Genomic DNA, 18,661 nt, shown 5'->3' on the forward strand with positions numbered 1-18,661 from the left:
CTCCCCTACAATCCCCCTCCCTCTCCCCCTTCTACCTCCATTTTCAGCCCTGAGATCCTCAGAGGATGGTCTCAGCTGTGTCTCTTCTCTTGGGGCCTGTGTGTCTAGGGTTTGTGTAGGTTAGGGTGTGTGTGTGTGGGGGGGGGGGGGGCTAGAGGAGACCATGACATTGAAAATGTCTTCATCATTACATCACTGTGTCACACACACATACATACACACACACACACTGTGAGAATAACAAAGGCCACTCACTTAAAACTTTCCCCTCTTTCTTCAACACCTCCTTAGTGTGTGTATGTGTGTGTGTGTTTTCTTTAAGCAGATGTGTTGGTGTGAATTGGCCTCCCCCATTATCCGTGTGTGTGTGTGTTCTGTTTGAGTAAGTGGGTGTGAACCTGGGTGTGGCTTGTTGCTATTCCACCCAATAGAAGACGGATTTCAACAACTCTACGATTACAGCCCAAACTGTTTTAATATGTTTTAATGTGCCCTTTAAAATAGATAATAAAAAAACGTTTAGCTTATTAACTTACTGCCAGTAAACATATACTTGATATAGTTACATTTACATTTACATTTACATTTAGTCATTTAGCAGACGCTCTTATCCAGAGCGACTTACAGTAAGTACAGGGACATTCCCCCGAGGCAAGTAGGGTGAAGTGCCTTGCCCAAGGACACACCGTCAGTTGGCATGACCGGGAATCGAACTGGCAACCTTCGGATTACTAGCCCGATTCCCTCACCGCTCAGCCAACTGACTCCACAAGACTCCACTAGTTTAACCATGTCTATGCTTACCTATTAATCATTGATGATAGATCACTACCTTAATGAGTTGTATTGATCAGGGCACTGTAAGGAACTATTCGTCTCAAAATGAATGAGTCTTGATCCCCCTTCTTGTACACGCCTACACCACAGGGTTTCCAAGCCTCAGCTTTTGTTCCCACACTAGTGTCATTCAATCAGCCTCACCTCTGAGGCTGTCTCCATCTCAGTCCAGGACTGCATGGAAACATAAACCAAATACATTACTGTGGTTAGACAGGCAGGCAGACAAGCAGACAGGCAGGCAGACAGATAGATAGATTGTATTATCGACTATGAGGAGTGTCTGTCCCTCTCTTTAGCTGCCTGTCTCTCTCAACCCCTCTCTCTCTCTCTTTATTGCGTCGCTCACACAGTGCTGATAACGGCTTCAACACACTGTAGAGCTCCCAGCCTGTCACAGAAGAAGACGAGTCCAGGCTTGCCTTATTGATGCCTCAGGACCAATGAGATTTGAGAGGAAGATCGCTTTGCAGCTGTAAACTGGCCACACCTCTGTCTGGGACTGCCTCTGTAAGTCAGCCAGGGCCCCAAGGAACCTGAGAAAGAGTGAGGGGATGATTACTGGCTGTCAATAAACATGGAATCAACTGTAAATTTATCGGCCAGGTGGGATAGTGTTCACGTTAAGGCAAAGGAAGGTAGGGAAGAGGGAAAAGCGCAGGAACAGGAGTGGAGGAGTGGAGGAGAGGCGGAGGAGAGAAGGAAGAGAGGTGGAGGCGGGAAGGAGGAGAGGTGGAGGAGAGAAGGAGAGGTGGAGGCGGGAAGGAGGAGAGAAGGAGGAGAGGTGGAGGAGAAAAGGAAGAGAGGTGGAGGCGGGAAGGAGGAGAGAAGGAGGGGGGATGGAGGAGAGAAGGAAGAGAGGTGGAGGCGGGAAGGAGGAGAGGTGGAGGAGAGAAGGAGAGGTGGAGGCGGGAAGGAGGAGAGAAGGAGGAGAGGTGGAGGAGAATAGGAAGAGAGGTGGAGGCGGGAAGGAGGAGAGAAGGAGGGGGGATGGAGGAGAGAAGGAAGAGAAGTGGAGGCGGGAAGGAGGAGAGAAGGAGGGGGGATGGAGGAGAGGTGGAGGAGAGAAGGAAGAGAGGTGGAGTAGAGAAGGAAGAGAGGTGGAGAGAAGGAGAGGAGGAGAGGTGGAAGCGGAAAGAAGGAGAGGCGGAGAGATGAATCCTGGAATGACAAGAGGAGGAAGGCAAAAGTGGAGGCGGTGTGGTGTTTCTGGGGGAGTGTTTTGTGCGGTGTTAACACTGCTGTGTCAATGTTACGCACGTGTGTGACAGTACATGAAATGTCATCTACTGCCCTTCAGATTACACACACAAGTACTCGGGGGAAACATGAGCGGAGGAGGGAGCGAGGGAGTGGGAAGCAGCAAGAGGGAGTGAGCTGAGAGTATGCTTGATGAAAAGAAAGAAAAGTCCACCTACATCCATGGTTCTCCACTTCAGCGACTTCCATTTGTTCTTCAACTTATCCTCCTTTTATCTGCACTATTCATCCATCTCCCATCTTCTCCATCTGTAGGCCACCAGGCCACCATTCTCCCAAAATGTGATATTTTACAATGGTCCTGATCATAGTGAGTCCAACAGGTGTGCTATATATTACTCTCTTTATCTCACTATGAGATTGGATTATGATCTATAAATTAATACAGCAGGTGATTGCTGTTTACAGTTTTGCAGCAAACAGGATACATCATATTACCGTTGGCATTAACGGGTCTCCACAGCAACGCAGTGCGCTGCAGTGACGCCAACCGAGTGAGTGGGAAGTGGGCGTAACCACCTCCCTCCCAGGTCCGCCAGCGTGGGCGGCCCCGTGTGGTAGGGAGAGAGAAACACGACACCCCGACAGAGGAAGGGGGGCCAGTGGTGTGCGCGGGGCTAAGAGAACGGAGTATGGAAAAGGAAAAGTCTGTTGCTAGTGAGAGAAAGGAGAAAAAACTGGCCTCATTTTCTGGGTGAAAACTTTTTTCTTTGTGATCATGTTTTGACTGCTGTCTGGAAGGACGATGAGGAAGAATCTACCATGCAACATTGTAACACGGATCAGCTTGCAATTTAAGATCGCAGTTCTAACACTATCCTTAAGACAACCCCAAGTCTATCGGCACGACGCTCTCAAACTTCTGGCAACGCCATTCAGACTTAAGTAGTGCATTTCCCCGAGGCCAGGGCAACTTTTGGCTTTATTACCTCGTCGTCTATAACACATGAAAAAAGAAACGTAGAGTTCAAAAGTATCTAAAAGGCAACAGAAGTTGTGGAATTTGGGGGATTTTTTGTTAAAAGTTTGCATACGACTTTAGGAAGTGCGAACTTAATTATCTTCATCCCAAGAAAGAACAACGAAGTGGGTGTCAGCGAGCTAGCCAACTAGCCACCAACTAGCTAACACAGGCTAGTAAGCTAGCCATCTGAAGAGCCGCACAACGGGAAAGTGTCCAGACTGCCCACTGAACAGAATCACCATGAAGACCTCGGGGGACACGGGTAAGAGAGACTAGTTACTCGTTTAATCTACGACAGCAGTAGTTTGTTAGCAAACTGGTCGTCTATTGTTAAAACTAGTTGCGAGCTAGTCTACCTATACTAACGTTATGTGCCTGTTGATCATCATGCTGCTGCTGTGCTGGCTGGCTGGAAAGAGTGAAACTATGGCGCTCGACTAGCCAGTAAGCTACTGTAGCTTGTCAAAATGCACTAAGGCTAGGTAGTTATTCTATCTAAGTAGCGAACACGAACTAAGATAGCTAATCAAGTTACACTTGTCGACAAATCATCAAACTATGGGGTGTGCAAAGTTAGCGATCTCTTCTGTTTCAAGTTTTCTAAAGTTGGACCGCGTTTATCTAGCCTAACTGTATAACTTGCTAACTGAGTCGCTAGCGCAAGCTAGCTAATTAGCAGAGTCAGTGTAATTGTTGGAACAGCGAACATTTCGTGGAACGTAGTGCTAATAAGCATGGAGCTTTGGTTCCAAGTAAAACCTGCCTATGTCTCGTTCTGCCTCAATTGTTCCTCTTCAACTTTGTACCATATAATTCCATGTCACCTGTGACAAATCAAGCGTTGATTTAATGTTATTATTGCATGTTTGTTTATCACTGTTACGGTCAAACTGCGGTAAACTTAAGTGGTCTGAAATAATGGAAACCTAGCTATTCACGTTGATAGTCGTTCGCACTTGAAACAACTTTTTGGTGGATCTATTTAAAGTGATGTATGATGTCCTAGGGCAGAAGCATCCTGTATCTTTCTACCGCGGTATACGTATTTACCTATGTACTACCTATATCCAGTTAATAGTACGAAGTTAACATCCACGAATTATAAACATGGATTATTTTATGTTTTTTTTGCGATCAGCAAATACTGTTTTTTTAATCGGTATTTGTTCAGCCGGACATTGATCGTTATTTGTCAAGACTGGCGACCTTCTTGATTTGCACGTCGCCCGTGAGTAGTTTGCCAAGATTGTGTCCTTATCTGTATTGATTAGCGAGTAGATCATAGCCAAATGAGTTGGCAGTAAAGTCATGTTCTTTTAATTATTAGATGATCGTTACCTCTCACTCCACCTACTCGACCACAAACGTTGTGGGTTGACTTCAGGCATGGAAAACCTTCCACCTTTGTCTTTAAAATTGGATTGTTACCTTTCATAAAGTTTCTAACTAAATTCTGCATGTACATATGGGTGATGGAAGGGATTTTTTAACCTATTGTTATTATTATGTTATGGATGAAGATGTCAAAATGGAGCTCCTTTGTTTGGTTGAGTTGTGTGTTTCACTAGTGTATGTACGAGCATAGCTATGCCCCCTGGGCCTTCTGGAACTCCACCCTAACATGCTGGAATCCACCCCTCTTACTTCCATTGTGGAAAAACAAACCTGGAGAGGAAGTGATGTGTGTTGTGTAAGAATTGATATTCTATTCCTAAGTAGACAGTTGTCAGTGTAAAAGTTAGAACTAGAAATGTTATCTAGATTGTTGTCCACACAGACGGCATGTGGGTTAGTTTAGGACACGTACACACAGAAACACACCCACACACACGCACTGCCCCAGCCAGGTGACAGAGCTCATAGGTGTGTATGTGCCCTGCTCCACGGGTCACCTTCCATGTGCATCCCAGCAGGAAGAGAGCAGTCTGGCCCGCTAGCTCCAATTTTCCACTTGTGTTACTCATTGTATCAACAAGCCGCCACACGTAGACGTCACAGCTGTGGCCAGGCACGTTCTCCTGTAGAGTGTGTGTGTGTGTGTGGAGGGGTAATAAGGGGGTGGGGAAGTTATAGAGTGAGAGTGTTTGTGTGTGACTGAACACAGGTTGTCTGATGGTTGGGACTGTGGGAGTGCATGGGGCAGGCAGCCAGTCAGAAACACTTCCAGCACTGGTTTGTGTGTGTGTGTCACCCTGGCTTCATGATCTGGTTCCTCTGCAGTTCAGAGCAAGTCAAGTGGAACCAAAGTAGTTGGCTCAGTGACCAGATAAGGCTGTCAGGACCCCTATCTCTGTAGCACACTGACAGGATACAGGCGTTCCAGCTGACACACACACACACTTTTAAGAGTTCTCTTTAAATAGAATGATTCTAAACACCCCCTTTGTTGTGTTGCATTTTTAAGAGTTAACATTCTGACAGTTAGGCCAGACACCAAAATCAACATGTCATGTAAAGCCTAGTCAGGCCACAAGGACATTTCTGTTCCCCGATGTCTAGCCAAGGTGTGTGTGTGTGCGCGCGTGCATGCGTGTGTGAGAGGAGCAGGTTTGTTGTGTCCTTTGGCTGTAATGGTTTATGGCTGTGTGTGCGTGTGTGTGTGTGTGTGGCCTGGCTAGTGGGAACCCCAGAGGTTTAGTCTGGCCCATGTCTGTCACAACTTGCTCTGTATCTCCTGTGGCTTTTGGCTTTCTACTTGAATTAGTGTTTGTGAGGGAGAGAATATGTGTGTGAGTAAGAGGGAAAATAGTGTTAGCGAGTCAAGTGTGTGTGCGGTAGAGAGGGAGGGGAACTGTTTGAGCGAGAGTATCCTAAGCGTGTGGGTGAATGAACGAGTGTGTGTGGGTGTGTGAGTATTTGACCTCAAACTAATGTTTGTGTTGGTGGTGTACTGGGAGGCAGATTGAGGAGCAGACGTCTCTAACCTGGGTCCTGTAAAGGCTGTGCACCAAAGAGGGAACTGGAAGGCAGAACTGCTGGTTTCTCATGCCACTTCACACCAACCTGGCAACCCACACCACTAACCTGGCAACCAGGCTCAATCAAAGCGGGCTAGGTGTGAAGGGGAAGGGAGGTGTATGGGAACTTCAGCCTTGGAACTTTTTATTTTTTTTAGAAATGGTGACCAAATGGGTCCATCGTCCCCACCCACTGTGCCCCTTCTCTCCCCCTTCTCTCCCCCGCTCCCCCAGTCTCCACCCTGGTCTTTACAGTTCCAGACTAGACCACAGAAGAGCTGAGGTAATTAACCAGCGACACTGTTTTCCCTGACTAGGCACAGCAAACCCGTACACACACGTTTGTGTGTGAGAGAGGGAGTGTGTGTGCACGCCACCCTATAGATCAGATGTGTTGATGGAATCTACAGACAGACAGCTACCTACAGTAAGCTTTAGGTACAGTCACTCAGATCGTTTTACTGAGGACTGTTCTTTCATTTTCCCCCTCTGTCTCGCTCTCCCTCCGTCTTTCATTTTCTTACACACTCAGTTTATTAGGGCTCCCGGACCCCCCACATACCACATAATGGCTGATGTCTGTGTTGCATTACCCCCCTCCACACACACACACACATACACACTCTACTAATTCTGCCATGTCTGTGGTGACGCCTCTGGGACTCCTCTGATTTCATTGGTGTGCCTGGTCTTGATGAGGAGCCAGGATTAGTGCAGTTAGACATCGAGACTAGGACCTGTCTGTCTGCTTGTCTGCTATTTATCCACTAGTCTGTCTGCCTGCCTTTGTATCTGCCTGTCTGTCTGAGAGGGACCAGTGCCCAAATTGACTGGGAGTTAATCCCACAACTGTAGTCACCAAGTTGTCGCTGACTGATTGGTGTGTGTGTGTGTGTGTGTGTGTGGGTTTGAAGGAAAATAGAAGTCGTCTGGAGCCCTAACCACAACACACACTGTAGATTTGGATTTGGAGAAATGTATCTCTTTGACTCACATTCTCTCTCTCACACACGCCTTCCGCGGCAGTCACATAACAGCAGTATTAGCAAAAACTCCCCGTCTTACCATGTAGGGCTGATGTGAATCCCACAGCACACACACTCAGAGGGGTCTGGACTGTGTCAGGAGGCTGTGTGCGCTCACACAGCCTGGAGATTCCGTCACGTCTTCATCACACAAATGTCCATTCAGGATTCCACTCTGGTCACACACACACACACACACAGACGTCACAGAGCCAAATGACTACACACAGCGGTGGGTAGGTGCCGTTTCTCTCTGTCCTGGGTAGAGTGAGGGGCGAATGGTCTCGCTTTGTACCTGATGCTGGCTTCCCACCACCCTTCTCTCCTCCTCTTCTCGTCCTGTCCTTCCCCTCCTCTCCAGAGCCATCCCTCGCTCCTCACCCATCCCTCGCTCCTCACCCATCCCTCGCTTCTCACCCATCCCTCACCCCTCGCTCCTCACCCATCCCTCGCTTCTCACCCATCCCTCGCTCCTCACCCATCCCTCGCTCCTCACCCATCCCTCGCTCCTCACCCATCCCTCGCTCCTCACCCATCCCTCGCTCCTCACCCATCCCTCGCTCCTCACCCATCCCTCGCTCCTCACCCATCCCTCGCTCCTCACCCATGCCTGGCTCCCTCACTCCCCCCTTCTGTGTCCTCCCTTCAGCTCATCGTGCTGTCGCGGGCTTGTCTGTCTTCTCGGTTCTGCTCGAACAAGGAGTGTGTGTGTGTGTGTGTGTCTGTATGCAACAGCCCCCCACCCCTGTGTGACCAGCCAGACAGAGGCAGGAAGACCTTTTCCTCCTTCTAAATATAAAGGCGCAAAGAATAGGAGGAAGGGAGGAGGAGGAGAGAAAAAGGGATTAATAGAGGGGAGCGGGACAGAAGGAGAGAAGGAGAGTGTTTAGTCTCAGGCCAGTAGGAGAGCAGGACAATGCCAGTACGATGCCTATCTGGTGGTCCAGAGGGCACTGACGTCAGAGGGGTCTGTAACAGCCTGACCGACTGCAGACAGACAATAGCTGCTTCCTGACCCCCCCCCCCCTTCAAGGAACCCTGGGACGGTGGTCCTGGAGTTCTGGGTCTGGACCCCCTGCCATGGAGCTGAGTTAGCTGTGGAGTTTCTGAGAGAGAGAGAGAGAGAGAGAGAGAGAGAGGGAGAGAGAGGGAGAGAGAGAGGCCCCCGAGGCTGCAGTCACTCGTTCTGATCTCAGCCTGGTGGTTCAGCTGCCTGCCTGAGAGAGAGAGATATTAGTGTTTATGCTTTCTAACCTAGCTACAGCCTTGGGGGCTAATGTGTGGTCCCACCTGAACCCAAGGTAGATCATGCACACACACACACAGGATGCAATATCTGATGCCACAGATGAGGTAGTATGTAGCAATATAAAACATGTATTTTTGCATGCATGCTTGTGTCTATAGGGTGAACAGTGCGTGCTTCTGCTAAAGCAACAGTCAAGTTCATGGAGCAAAGTCTGATGAAACGTAGCGCGTGCGCACACACACTCACAGACCCCTTTGTCCTTCTACACAGTTTCGCTGCCTTATCCTGTCAGAAGGATCATTTGAGGAACCTTTTCATTAAATGCGTCGGTTTCTGTTGTCCTGTTTCTACTGTTTATTTATAGAGCGAACAGGCCCAGTCGCTAGGCGACCATGTCTGAGAGGGAGCGAGGGAGGCGGAGGGAGAAAGAGAAAGAAAGGGATGGTAAGGCGGGGGGGGGGGGTGGACTCTTATGTGAAAGCTGAATGACAAACAAGAGCAGGCCATGAGTCAGCACTGACGCACACGTGCGCACACACACACACGGCTGGTGTGTGTGTGTGTCAGTGCCCATTGTGCACCCACGCATGTACCCACTTATATAGATATGTTTGTTAATTGGCTCTACCGGGATATGTGTTATCTGGTGTGTGCGTGCCGGGCACCATGTGAAGCACACTGCTCCATGACAGGAAGGAGCAAAGGGCCCCAGCTCCTCCGGACACACACATTGGCCCCAACATGTTGGCCCCAAATGTAAAAAAAACGCCAAAACAAAAAAATGTGTGCTGGTATTGTAATATCTAAATATTTCAACTGTTCCTACACCGTCTTGTTTGATTGCGCTCTGGTGGATCTGGGAGACTTCTCCGGCCTCGCTTTGTTATGGGAAACTAGCTCTAACCTCTGATATTTAGGCTACGCCATATTCTGCTTTTATCATGTCTGTGTGCGTGAAGGCCTTATAGAGGTATGTTGTGGTGTCTGCTGTTAAGACCGGCCTTGTGTTCAAGTGGTGTTGAGACTTTTCGCGAAACCCACGTTGGTGGAACATAAACGCGCGCACACACACACACACACAGCGGTCTCCATCATGAGCTGGCGTGTGAAGCTTGTCAGAGCGCGCCTGTCCTCCAGACCTAAGGCCGGTGACTACGTTTACATGCATAAAATATTTTCGAGTTTTTTGCCTTTATTCCGAGAATAGACCATCCCTCCTGAACATAGCAGATGAAAACAAGGATTCCATAGACATTCTTCCAGTTGACATGCAGCCATGCACACTGTTGATTAACCACTTGGATAGGCCGGCCACACTTCCATCTCTAACCCCCCCCCCCCCCCCCCCCCTCTCCGTGTCTGTCCTCCCCAGGGTTCGCCTTCCCTGACTGGGCCTACAAGCCCGAGTCGAGCCCCGGCTCCCGGCAGATCCAGCTGTGGCACTTCATCCTGGAGCTGCTGAGGAAGGAGGAGTACCACGACGTCATCGCCTGGCAGGGCGACTATGGAGAGTTTGTCATCAAGGACCCCGACGAGGTGGCCCGTCTGTGGGGGGCACGCAAGTGCAAGCCCCAGATGAACTACGACAAGCTGAGCCGGGCTCTGAGGTAGAGGGGGGGGCGTCCGTCTGTCTGTCTCTCTGTCTGTCTCTCTGTGTCTGTCTGTCTGTCTCTCTGTGTCTGTCTGTCTGTCTCTCTGTGTCTGTCTGTCTCTCTGTGTCTGTCTGTCTCTCTGTGTCTGTCTGTCTGTCTCTCTGTGTCTGTCTGTCTCTCTGTGTCTGTCTGTCTGTCTCTGTTTCATTTTCACCTCTACACCACGGCACAGAGGGAGATGCTTTATTTTCTTATTCATTTTAAAGAGGAGGCCAGAGAGACAGAACAGAGGGATGTTGTTAATCACGACTCATCTCAGATGTAACCGTGGCTCCTCCTACTGTCACACGCACACACTCACACACGTGCACACACGTGCACACACACACACACACACTCGCACGCATACACACTTTTTCCCTGTGTGGAGCACATGTGGGATGTGCTGAACTTTTATTTAGCTCTCAGTCTGTTCTCACCCTCTGACACACAGCATGCCTGCACACACACACACACACACACACACACACACACACACACACACACACACACACACACACACACAGCGGAAGACAGTAAGTCATCAGTGTCACCTCCGTGTCGTAGGTTGGTGTGGGTGAGTTGGTGATGATTTCTCGTTCTCCTCCTCCCTTTCTCTGTCATCAGTCTCCCTCCTGTCTGTCTCCCTCTCTCGTCTTCTCTCTACTCCTGTGTGTGTGTGTGTGTGTGTGTGTGTGTGTGTGTGTGTGTGTGTGCGTGCTTGGGTCTCCTGGGTATCTGGTCTGGGTGAGTCTCTCTCCCTCTGTAGTCCCTCTTCTAAACTTGCTCAGACTGTATTGATACCTCCCCTGTGAACTCAGTAATAGATGCCCAGTCTATAGCGTGTGTGTGTGTTTCCTGTGTACTGTAAGTCTATAGCGTGTGTGTGTGTTTCCTGTGTACTGTAAGTGTCTGCATGCAGAAGGGTTAGTTTGGGGCTTCGTTTGATGTGAGTTCAAATGCCCTTCAGAGCACTCAAGAACAAGCTCAAGCGTGTGTGTGTGTAGTATGTAGCTGGTTGTTTCTGTTCATTCACCCTACCACCATCTCCCTTGTGTGTGCGTGTTGAAGGGCTCTCAATCCATCTGTGAACATTATGTCCCAACCTCCTGTGTCCACTTCACCCAACAGCTATATCAAAGCAACACCCGCAGTGTGTGTGTGTGTGTGTGTGTGTGTGTGTGTGTCACATCTTGGAGGAGGCCACGTACTCATTGATAGACTGCAGGTGGAGGCTAAGGAATGACACACAGGCTCTGTGTGTGTGTGTGTGTGTGTGTGTGTGTGTCTAACCAGTCTTCTGCCTCCTACAGATACTATTACAACAAGAGGATTCTCCATAAGACTAAGGGGAAAAGGTTCACCTACAAGTTCAACTTCAACAAGCTGGTCCTGGTCAACTATCCCTTTATAGACATGGGCTCTGGTAGGTCCCGTACACACACACACACGCACACACACACACACACACATTATTAGCAGCGTTTGGCTCAGCCATAGACAGTAAAACAGCCTCCCAGTAATGTTGGGTATGGGACAGAACGTTAGACTGTATGATGTGGTGTGGAGTATGACATGTTTTCATAGCATGGTTACACACATGCGCGCACACTCAAAACCATGTGCACACACGTTTGAGAAAATCACACACTCTCTCTCTCTCTCACACACATGCACAGAATAATCTGTGCATACACACACATACAAATCAAACACAGACACTTTCTCTGTCTCTTTCTCACACACACACACACACACACACACACGTAGTGGTTTTGGGGAAAACAGAGTTAGCCGACCCGTGTTTGTGATGGCAGAAGGAGCAACTTTCCACAGTTTCATTCTGGCACGTGGCAGCATGCCAGGGGGTTTATAGTGCCACACAGCCCAGCAACCACACAGCCCAGCAACCACACAGCCCAGCAGCCACACAGCCCAGCAGCCACACGGCCCAGCAGCCACACGGCCCAGCAGCCACACGGCCCAGCAGCCACACGGCCCAGCAGCCACACAGCCCAGCAGCCACACAGCCCAGCAGCCACACGGCCCAGCAGCCACACGGCCCAGCAGCCACACAGCCCAGCAGCCACACAGCCCAGCAGCCACACAGCCCAGCAGCCACACAGCCCAGCAGCCACACAGCCCAGCAGCCACACAGCCCAGCAGCCACACAGCCACACAGCCCAGCAGCCACACAGCCCAGCAGCCACACAGCCCAGCAGCCACACAGCCACACAGCCCAGCAGCCACACAGCCCAGCAGCCACACAGCCCAGCAGCCACACAGCCACACAGCCCAGCAGCCACACAGCCACGCAGCCACACAGCCCAGCAGCCACACAGCCACACAGCCACACAGCCCAGCAGCCACACAGCCCAGCAGCCACACGGCCCAGCAGCCACACGGCCCAGCAGCCACACAGCCCAGCAGCCACACAGCCCAGCAGCCACACAGCCCAGCAGCCACACAGCCCAGCAGCCACACAGCCCAGCAGCCACACAGCCCAGCAGCCACACAGCCACACAGCCCAGCAGCCACACAGCCCAGCAGCCACACAGCCCAGCAGCCACACAGCCACACAGCCCAGCAGCCACACAGCCCAGCAGCCACACAGCCCAGCAGCCACACAGCCCAGCAGCCACACAGCCACACAGCCCAGCAGCCACACAGCCACGCAGCCACACAGCCCAGCAGCCACACAGCCACACAGCCACACAGCCCAGCAGCCACACAGCCCAGCAGCCACACAGCCACACAGCCACACAGCCACACAGCCCAGCAGCCACACAGCCCAGCAGCCACACAGCCACACAGCCACACAGCCCAGCAGCCACACAGCCCAGCAGCCACACAGCCCAGCAGCCACACAGCCACACAGCCACACAGCCCAGCAGCCACACAGCCACACGGCCCAGCAGCCACACAGCCCAGCAGCCACACAGCCACACAGCCACACAGCCCAGCAGCCACACAGCCACACAGCCACACGGCCCAGCAGCCACACAGCCACACAGCCACACGGCCCAGCAGCCACACAGCCACACAGCCACACGGCCCAGCAGCCACACAGCCACACAGCCACACGGCCCAGCAGCCACACAGCCACACAGCCCAGCAGCCACACAGCCACACAGCCACACGGCCCAGCAGCCACACAGCCACACGGCCCAGCAGCCTGGCAGGGCCGTGGAAAGTAGGACGGGGAACGTGGCCCGCCATGTTTTCTTACCCGTCTGTTTTGTAGGTCTCTCTGTCTCTGTCTGTCTCTCTCTCTGTCTGTCTCTGTCTGTCTCTCTCTCTGTCTCTCTCTCTGTCTAATTCTCCTTGTAGTATTCTCTACTTCACCCTGCAATGCTCCTCTCTCTAATGCTTCTCTCTCTCTGTCTCTCTCCGTGCAGGTCGGGGGGTCCCCCAGAGCGCCCCCCCCGTGCCGACAGGCAGCAGCCACTTCCGCTTCCCCCCATCCACGCCGTCCGAGGTGCTGTCCCCCAGCGAGGATCTGCGCAGCCCGGGCGTGTTCAGCAGCGTGGCGCGCCGCATGGCCCGGGGCTCCGTGTCCGACTGCTCCGACGGCACCTCCACCAACTCGGAGCTGGAGGAGGGGCTGGGCGGGGGAGAGGAGCGCCCCGGGGGGGCCGAGAGGGCCTACAGGAACCTCCTCCACCCCCGCCTCCCTCACGACTCCCTCTTCAGGGTGTACGGGGGGAACCCCGGGGTACTGGGCCGCCACCCGCCCTCCCACCGGATGCACCCGGACTCCCTCTCCCCGTTCCCCGTCTCCCCCCTGCCCGGCCCCGGGGGGCTCCTGGCCCCGCCCCTCTCCCCGGCCCTGTCCATGACCCCTACCTCCCACCTCCCCTACTCCCCCTCCCCCTCCCTGTCCCCCATGCTGGGCTCCCACTTCTCCTTCAACCCCGAGGACATGAAGCGCTACCTGCAGGCCCACACCCAGAGCGTGTACAACTATCACCTCAGCCCCCGCGCCTTCCTGCACTACCCCAACATCGTCATCCCCCAGCCCCACCGCCCCTCTGTGGGCCCCGACAGCAAGGCCAGCCTCAGCCTCGCCCACCACGCCCACCAAGGCCCGGCCCACTCCCATTCGCTGCACCAGCCTGCGGCGGGGGAGGAGCTACAGCACCCGTCTCCCTTCAAATTCAAGCTGCAGCCGCCGCCCCCTGGGCGCAAGCAGCGAGACGGCTCCGCCCACTCGGACGGGGGCTCCACCTCCAGCTTAGGCTCCTCCTACCCCGGCTGTGGGATGCTCTCTGGCTCCTCCTCTGCGGGGCTTCCTAAGATCAAGGTGAGTCCGGTGTAATCCTGGCAAATTACAAAATACCATGTTTCTGGAGGTAGATACAGACAGTCAATCTGTTTTAGGTAGTATTTTAGCTTTGTGCATGTTTTAACATAAGAATAACCCAGTTTGACCTGTCTAGTACTATTAGATAGGGATGTGACTTAGGAGTGTAACTGTCACGGAAGAACTTTCTAGAAGGTGGTGCTGTGTGTCTGATCTGGTTGCGTGTTCAAGGTGGAGCCCATATCCGATGAGTCCGAGGAAGAGGAGGTGGAGGTGACCGACATCAGTGAGGAAGAGGATGACGACGAAGGGGACGTCTTCACCACCCTGCTGCCGCATGCCAACGGGACCGCCCCCCACATCGCCAATGGCAACCCCGAGGAGGAACTAGACGAGGACGTGTTCAAGACCCCTGCTGCCCCCCTGCTGGTGGGAGGTCCCATCCCCAGTCCAGGCCCCCTGGTTGGGCTGAAGAGTGAGCCGGTCCAGGGGCCTCCAGCCAGCCCCAGCGGGGCGCTCTGCATCCCCCTCAAGCAGCGCTTCAAACGCCGCTGGAGCGAGGACCAGAAGATGGAGGCCGACGGAGAGAGAGAGGAGGCGGAGGACAAGAAAGTACGGGCGGAGAGAGAGGAGGTGGCGGGCCGGGCGGAGAACGGGAGAAGGGAGACTCCTCCCCTGAGTCTCGGAGCCCCGCCCCCGCCGGCCCAGCGCCGAGCCAGCTCCGAGCTGCAGAGAGCCACAGCACAGCTGTCTCTGGAGAACTCTGGCTGCTGAGGCCTGGGGGAGACACACACACTCAAAGACACTGACACACACACCTTTTGAGACAAACACAAGTTTTGTATGCACACATACACACACACACACACATAGCCTTAGACTGTGTTGAAACACACACACAAATCATGCCTTTGTCAGTACTGAGCACAGGATGCAGCATTTTGCTGTGAACACAACACTAAGGATGTGCAGATGTATGGACTGACATCCACTCTTCAGGAGAGGCCCAGAACCCCCCCTCCCAACACACACACCATCTCATATCTAACCCTGAGACCCACAAACACTCATTACCCCCCCCCCCAATCCATCATCCCACCACACTGTCACAAGGTGCCTTTCTCCCTGTGCCAGTCTTGAGTCAATACGGGATCTCTGCCTCTACCCCCCGCCCCACACACACAGGCATACAAACAAATACATACACACACCTGCGAGGTGCCAGGTGTTACTGACAAATGCAAAAGAGATTGCAGAAGAAGTGTGTGGGATGTGTCCACAGTTCCGGACACCCCCCTCACATGGAGCCGTGGAGCGGCTGGGCTCAGACCCTGCCTGCCCACCGGGGAGCACCTCCTCCTCTCTCAGACCCTGCCTGCCCGCCGGGGAGCACCTCCTCCTCTCTCAGACCCTGCCTGCCCGCCGGGGAGCACCTCCTCCTCTCTCAGACCCTGCCTGCCCGCCGGGGAGCACCTCCTCCTCTCTCAGACCCTGCCTGCCCGCCGGGGAGCACCTCCTCCTCTCTCAGACCCTGCCTGCCCGCCGGGGAGCACCTCCTCCTCTCTCAGAACCTGCCTGCCCGCCGGGGAGCACCTCCTCCTCTCTCAGACCCTGCCTGCCCGCCGGGGAGCACCTCCTCCTCTCTCAGACCCTGCCTGCCCGCCGGGGAGCACCTCCTCCTCTCTCAGAACCTGCCTGCCAACTCAAGAGGAAGAGGACAGCAGTACCCGACTCCCGAACCCTTACCTTCCACAGGCCAGCCCGAGCTGAGCTGCCTCATGAGACAGACAGTATATAGTACTGTACACACTTGTGCAGTACAGCCCCCCTCTCACTAGTGATGCTGTAATCCCTCACTAGGGCTGTTGCATAGAGAGAGGAGGGTGGGGGGGCTGGCGGTCTGTCCTCAATCTGATGGATGGACAGACTTTAAAGGTTGTTTTTTCAGCTCTCCACGCCCCTATTTTTCACTTTGCTCTCAATCTTTTCTCCCAAGAGAGTGCCTTGGAAAATGGGACAGTATTTCCAGAGGATGCTATGGGCATTTTGTGGTGGAAAGAGGCTGAGCTCTGGTACAGAAGATGTTGGAACTGAGACTAGTTGAGCTGAAACACTGACACGAGTTAAATGTATGACCCAGGGTGACCTCCAGCCCAGCTAACAAAGCCTTCAGAAGCCTTTCTGTGTTTGAAATGATTTTCCATTTCTTCTGTGTTTTGGAGAATTTTGGAGCCCGAAATGAACAAAGAGGATGGAATGAGATTGTGCCTTTGTTTTGGACATGTGACATGAACCCCCTACACACACACACACACACACACACACATAATTGTGGTGGGCCCAGTACCTCATACACTGCCATCTTGCCTTCTTTTTACAGAACAAGAAAAAAATATGAAACAGAATCAACACATACATAGGCTACATATAAATATATATATATTTTATTTGAATATATATTCAATACAAATCTTATATTTCACAAAGCTATTGTTTGATATGAAATGAGGAGAACTATTTTTAATGATAGATTTATGAAGTTCTTATGACAGCCTGGTCTACTCTCCTTACCTTCATTTGTGAAGGTGGACACAGAAAAATATCCCTGTTTTTAGGTCAACTGAATCAGAAAACTTCTATTTTATTGTAAGAACAAATATTTGTGTTCAGGGCAGGGATGGATAGATAGATGGATGGAAGGGGTGGAAGGGGTGGAAGTTAAAGCATGTTAACAAAACCTTATGGGAGCAAGTTGAATCATGAACCATGTGGTCCTGAGATGTGGGTCCAAACTTGCAGGCTGGGAGGGTCTTTTTGACCACAATGTTCTGGTCGTTGAGAAACATGAACATGAACCCCACATCCTGGCCCTGCAGTGGTGGACCTGGACCATGCTTCTTCGCACACCAAGATCTTCATCCGCACTCCAGCACCCCAGCATCTCCTGGCTGTACGTGTGTGTGTGTGTGTGTGTGTGTGTTTGACTGTCTGTCTGTAATGGGCCTGGCACACCAAGTGGGGCTCCTGTTTGTTCTGGAGAGTATGGAACGTGACGTCACGCCTGACGTCACCCCACGCCAGCCGCCTCTCTGGCGTAGGAATGTGTCACTGTAGAAACCACCTGTTGCCCACGCAGGATGTGACATCACAAAAACCCTGCGCGGAAAGGGACTTCCCACGACGGGGAGGAAATTTGTCTGTGTGTGTAAACCACCAGCCTGATCAAACACACTCATGTTCTACAGTCTGCTGGGAGGGTTGGTGCTTATGATATGGTCCGGCCAGCTTGTATTGTAACAGTCTCCCTCAATATTTCTATTGTTCTAATATTCTTTTTATTTTTCAGATTTATTACCGTTGTTACAATTAATATTATGATTATCATTAACATAACTTTTCATATTTGATTGTTTGTACCCCTTCCCTCAGGCCTCTCCCTTATTCCATTGCCTTATTGAATTTGGTGCATCTTGAAGTAATTGTTTGACGCGCTCTTCTTCAGACTTATCGTCCATCTTAACCATTAGCTGTCTAGTCATCCTCATCGGCGCGGGTTGGTATGTGTAGTTATGGAAATGTGGAAATAAGGAAGGGTCATATTATTATTATTGTTATTATATCACATTACCATCATATTTTAAATATTCCCGTTTTTGATATTGTGTATATATCTTTTTTTCCATTTCCGGGGGACTTACTCATTAAAAAAAAGACTTGTATTTTGTTGGACCGGTGTATTATTTGAACATTGTTTTCCACCTCGCTACCGTTTCCCCCGTCATCCCAGCGGTTACTTAACACTGTTTAGAGAAATGAGATGACATCACGAGGACACATTCATGCTTTTTGTTTCTCTTGTATTTCTTCTATTATTTGTAATTAAATTGTAATCAGGGTTAATTAAAACAGGTTAAATGGACGTGTGTCTTTGTGTCCTTCATAATTAATTTAGGTGGAAATGAGGATTCAGTGGACATTAATAAGTCCGTCCAAACCTCTGGTGTGGTACTATAAACTTCAGTCCAGTGGTTGTTTTACAAAGTTTACCTATGATTGGACCTGTTTTTACAATCCACCAAACTGGAGGTTTCTACACTGTGCAGTCCTCACATTGTTTACACTTGTCATGTGGGTGCTACTCTTCAGACGAGAGAGCAGTTGAGTTTTCAGTGCATTCCGGCTTGAACTGCTTGTACTTGTGAAAGTCTAATGTGGTTTTAGAGACTGCTGCCATCTGCTGGACATTTGCGGTACAGTCGTCTCAAGACGCTTGACAATCTGTTCTATCCTCTCTTAGTTCCTTGATCATATCACTGATCTATCAAGATTTGTTCAAATCTAACTACACTGCTTGTCCGTCAAATAACCACTTTTGATCTGTGCTAACATTAGGAAACTTATTTTAGAAGAATGACAGTTATTCATGGCCTACTCA

General features: G+C 51.4%; 1 protein-coding gene across 1 annotated transcript; it reads left to right on the forward strand.

Moving 5' to 3' along the window:
- The first annotated feature begins 2,710 nt into the window (after nucleotides 1-2,710).
- Nucleotides 2,711-18,139, forward strand: erf (Ets2 repressor factor). The gene is made up of 5 exons (XM_067256542.1): nucleotides 2,711-3,323; nucleotides 9,665-9,899; nucleotides 11,237-11,349; nucleotides 13,322-14,226; nucleotides 14,458-18,139. The coding sequence occupies exons 1-5, from the start codon at nucleotides 3,302-3,304 to the stop codon at nucleotides 14,998-15,000; spliced, it is 1,818 nt and encodes a 605-aa protein (XP_067112643.1). The 5' UTR covers nucleotides 2,711-3,301; the 3' UTR covers nucleotides 15,001-18,139.
- Nucleotides 18,140-18,661: the final 522 nt, after the last annotated feature.

The sequence above is a fragment of the Osmerus mordax genome, chromosome 18, assembly GCF_038355195.1.
Source record: "Osmerus mordax isolate fOsmMor3 chromosome 18, fOsmMor3.pri, whole genome shotgun sequence".
NCBI classification, from domain to species: Eukaryota; Metazoa; Chordata; class Actinopteri; order Osmeriformes; family Osmeridae; genus Osmerus; species Osmerus mordax.

What these genes read in the sequence shown, in the direction of transcription:
- erf (XM_067256542.1), top strand. Translation starts at nt 3,302, where the DNA reads ATGAAGACCTCGGGGGACACGG. An exon ending in GAAGACCTCGGGGGACACGG is followed by an intron (nt 3,324 to 9,664) that starts GTAAGAGAGACT and finishes TGTCCTCCCCAG; the next exon opens with GGTTCGCCTTCCCTGACTGG. An exon ending in CTTTATAGACATGGGCTCTG is followed by an intron (nt 11,350 to 13,321) that starts GTAGGTCCCGTA and finishes CTCTCCGTGCAG; the next exon opens with GTCGGGGGGTCCCCCAGAGC.